Source organism: Phanerochaete carnosa, assembly GCF_000300595.1.
Source record: "Phanerochaete carnosa HHB-10118-sp unplaced genomic scaffold PHACAscaffold_587, whole genome shotgun sequence".
Classification (NCBI taxonomy): Eukaryota; Fungi; Basidiomycota; class Agaricomycetes; order Polyporales; family Phanerochaetaceae; genus Phanerochaete; species Phanerochaete carnosa.
Window position 1 is genome coordinate 1 of NW_006768214.1, and position 2,963 is coordinate 2,963.

A 2,963-nucleotide genomic window follows, 5' to 3' on the forward strand; every position below is an offset into this window, starting at 1 on the left:
GGCACGAGCTCTTTCTTCGCGCCGCGCATCTGTACCTCCCAGCGGCCCTTAGTTGCCTCGTTGAAGGTGAACAGCGACACCGCAAGCTCCGCTGGCGGCAAAGAGTGCGCTCGTGCCATGTGTCCGTCTCCGGGGCTTGGGACTTACCACCCACTCTCGCACCTTGTCGCGCGCGATCGTGACACGTCGCACAACAAGGGGAAGGAGCTTTTGTATGACTTCCAAGCTCGTTATTTGCTGTACTTGCTTCAGCTCAGTCCCAGGTACGGTGCCCACTGGGAGTGACGTCCACTTCGGGATCTCATCGAGAACGCCGCGCTCAGCCAATATTGTCAGAAGCCGCAGCAGTGCGACGGGTCCTGAAATGGCTTGTTCTGGGACAATGCACGTCGGCTCGGAGGGATAGTCGGCGACATTCGCCCAGACGGCTTTACGGTACGCGTCTGTTGTACGTTCGCTTTGCTCGCAGGTCTCGCGGTGGCTCCGCGGTACGAAATTTTCCAGCGACTTCTTCAGCGAACCCTGACTGGCGAGGTAGGCAACGCGGAGAAAAGAGATTAGTTCGCCGTCAGAAATATTGTCTAGGTGAGTAATGGCAGATATCAAGCGGAGCATGGAGTTTCTTGATTGGCCTGATATACACTGTTAGGTTGGCATTTGTGCCAAAGAAATGCAATCACCTCTAGAGTCATAGATCATCTTTGTCGTGTTCTCGTTCGGAGGGACGCCGTAATAATCGGTGACGACGCGAGATATCTTCCTAAAAGAGCTATTCAGGATATAGCCCATTGAGGGGAAGTCTTCTCTACTGGCCTGTCCACATCAGGGAAAGTCTCACTATCGAGCCTTTTGAACACAGTAAGAATTCGTTGAACCCAGCTCGGTCGAGAAGTGAGGATCTTTAGAGCTTCGATCGTCGCCTTGTATTCCTCGTACAGTTCATTGTTGCCTTCATCTGGTACAGGGAGCTGTACCCCAGGGATCGTCCGTCGAGGAAATTGGAACAGGAGAGCAAGAGTTTCGGAGGCTGACAAGCAGACTGTCAGACTTCGAACGCATATGATCAACAAACAACTTTACCTAGCTGATCTATCTGGACCTCTGGGTATGCAACGGGTCGGGGAAGGGCAGCAACATCAAGGAGCAGATCCACAATGACCGGACGAGCCTTGAGGACATCCAGGCAGTATTGGCGGGAATGAAGGGGATAGCGAGAAAGGATGCCATACGCGGCGAACATGGCAAGTTCTTGGGTCATGCCGTACCATCTTTGGCCATATGCTACGCCCATTGGGCGCGGGACCTTACATGACATGCGATAGTAAGATTGACAACGATGTACATGAACTCTGCGATGGACACACCGTGAGACGATTGGTCATTATCGCAATCTGCCAGGTCTCGACCGGTTGGCGCATCTGCTCCATCCACCTAGTCTCGTCGTCCCGTGTCCAGCTGGCTAAGAATTCAACAAGATCTGCTGCAGTCTCGGGAGACAAAATCTCAGGAAGAAACAAGTCTGAGGCGACAGCTCGCAAGACACGGATAGCAATATACTTGCGCAAGTTGTAGTTGTGCTCTCGGATCATCTGCGAAGCGTGCAAATGAGTACACATATGCGCATATAACGCGACGCTCAAGCTCACCTTCACGAGTGTATCTAGTGCATTGCACTTGACGCATCTCTCGAATAGTATTCGACGTTGCTTCAGTGTAGACACGGTACAAAGATAGCACAAAGCGTCCAAGGCGTTGAAGATCGCGATCCAGCACGCATAGTTGATAGGCTGAAGTGCAAGCTCCGTGAATGTCTCCCAAACACCCGCTTCGACACAAGCTTCTGCGAATGCATCCCATCCCCGAGGAACACCGAAACAGGACATGCAGTATTGGAGAAACTTCTGCCTCAACCATGCCTAACGTTGCAAGTCAGCGCTCTCGTAAGCATGCAAGCAAAGCTGAACGTACGACATAGTCTTGCACCCAGTCCTGCTGCTGTTCTGCCGGCTTTCGGAGTCTCCTAAATATCTCTGGAAGGTACTGCTTGGCTTGTCGCACAGGCAAGCAGTAAATCTCGCGGGCATTCTCGCGCGTGAGCTCCATGGCGGGCAGGGTGAGAGGGGATGCCGCGCTCACGAGGCGAGCAATTTACTCGCGTTGTGGTCGTGTGTTTGGCATGCGCCATCAGCTTATGTAAACGTTTGGATGTCTGATCCGTCAGGCGGCAGCAGGCGGGAGGCGCATCAAGCGACGGCGGTCCAGTAAGGATGTTCAAGCACGTATTAAGGTCAAAATCCACTCAACCTTACTGTTCTTGTGCTCTACTCTAAGCCACGTCTACCCACTCAACATCACCTGACATACCCAAGACCCGTGCCTGGGAGGCGAAGATCTCTTTGAACGATTCTTTGAGCTCCTTGTGAATGTAGAAGGTGATCTCGACATCATCTTTGGGTCGTCTGTTCCATGTCCCGTCCGGCTGTCGTGTTGGGTTAGGCTGAAACATCTTCACGAATCGTGGCTCGTCCAGGACCGTATGGAAGAATCGCGTTTGGCCAGGGAATCCGAAATGCGCCGAAGTCCAGTCGAAACTAAGGTTGTCACGCGAGATCAGCCACAGCATAGTGAATGAGCAATATATTCAGCGCTCACCGCCAGGTTGAATTCACCACCATGTGTCCCGGCCGCTGTATAAAATCCTGGGCAAGCTCTGCGTTGATGGCTTCCACAGCCCTCGTTGCATGTGCCGCATCAGCGGCGGCAGCGTAGCCAGGTTCTCGATAGCGTATGAGTGACTTGCGGACGCGGAGAGCGATAGTAAAGAGTGTCTCCTTGTCGAGGTCCTCCGCTGCGTCGCACCTTGCCCATAGAAGACAGTTGCCTATACTGTACTTTGGTCGTGGTGGTATGCCGCGGCTCTAGAAAGACATCAGCACAGTTAGTGAAGTGAGAAGCTTTCGTGG

At 53.0% G+C, this 2,963-nt stretch overlaps 2 protein-coding genes across 2 annotated transcripts; both read right to left on the reverse strand.

Annotated features, from left to right (window-relative positions):
- Window position 1: 1 nt before the first annotated feature.
- PHACADRAFT_214799 (uncharacterized protein) lies at window positions 2-2,107 on the reverse strand. Its single transcript, XM_007402950.1, has 7 exons — window positions 1,969-2,107; window positions 1,647-1,916; window positions 1,365-1,589; window positions 1,081-1,303; window positions 858-1,027; window positions 681-813; window positions 2-632 (listed from the first exon to the last, which is right to left on the reverse strand). The coding sequence occupies exons 1-7, from the start codon at window positions 2,101-2,103 to the stop codon at window positions 49-51; spliced, it is 1,740 nt and encodes a 579-aa protein (XP_007403012.1). The 5' UTR covers window positions 2,104-2,107; the 3' UTR covers window positions 2-48.
- A 523-nt stretch (window positions 2,108-2,630) lies between these two features.
- PHACADRAFT_266364 (uncharacterized protein) lies at window positions 2,631-2,933 on the reverse strand (the record flags this gene model as incomplete). The annotated part of the gene is made up of 1 exon (XM_007402951.1): window positions 2,631-2,933. A coding segment is annotated over one exon (213 nt), but the record flags the coding sequence as incomplete, so codon positions are not given.
- Window positions 2,934-2,963: the final 30 nt, after the last annotated feature.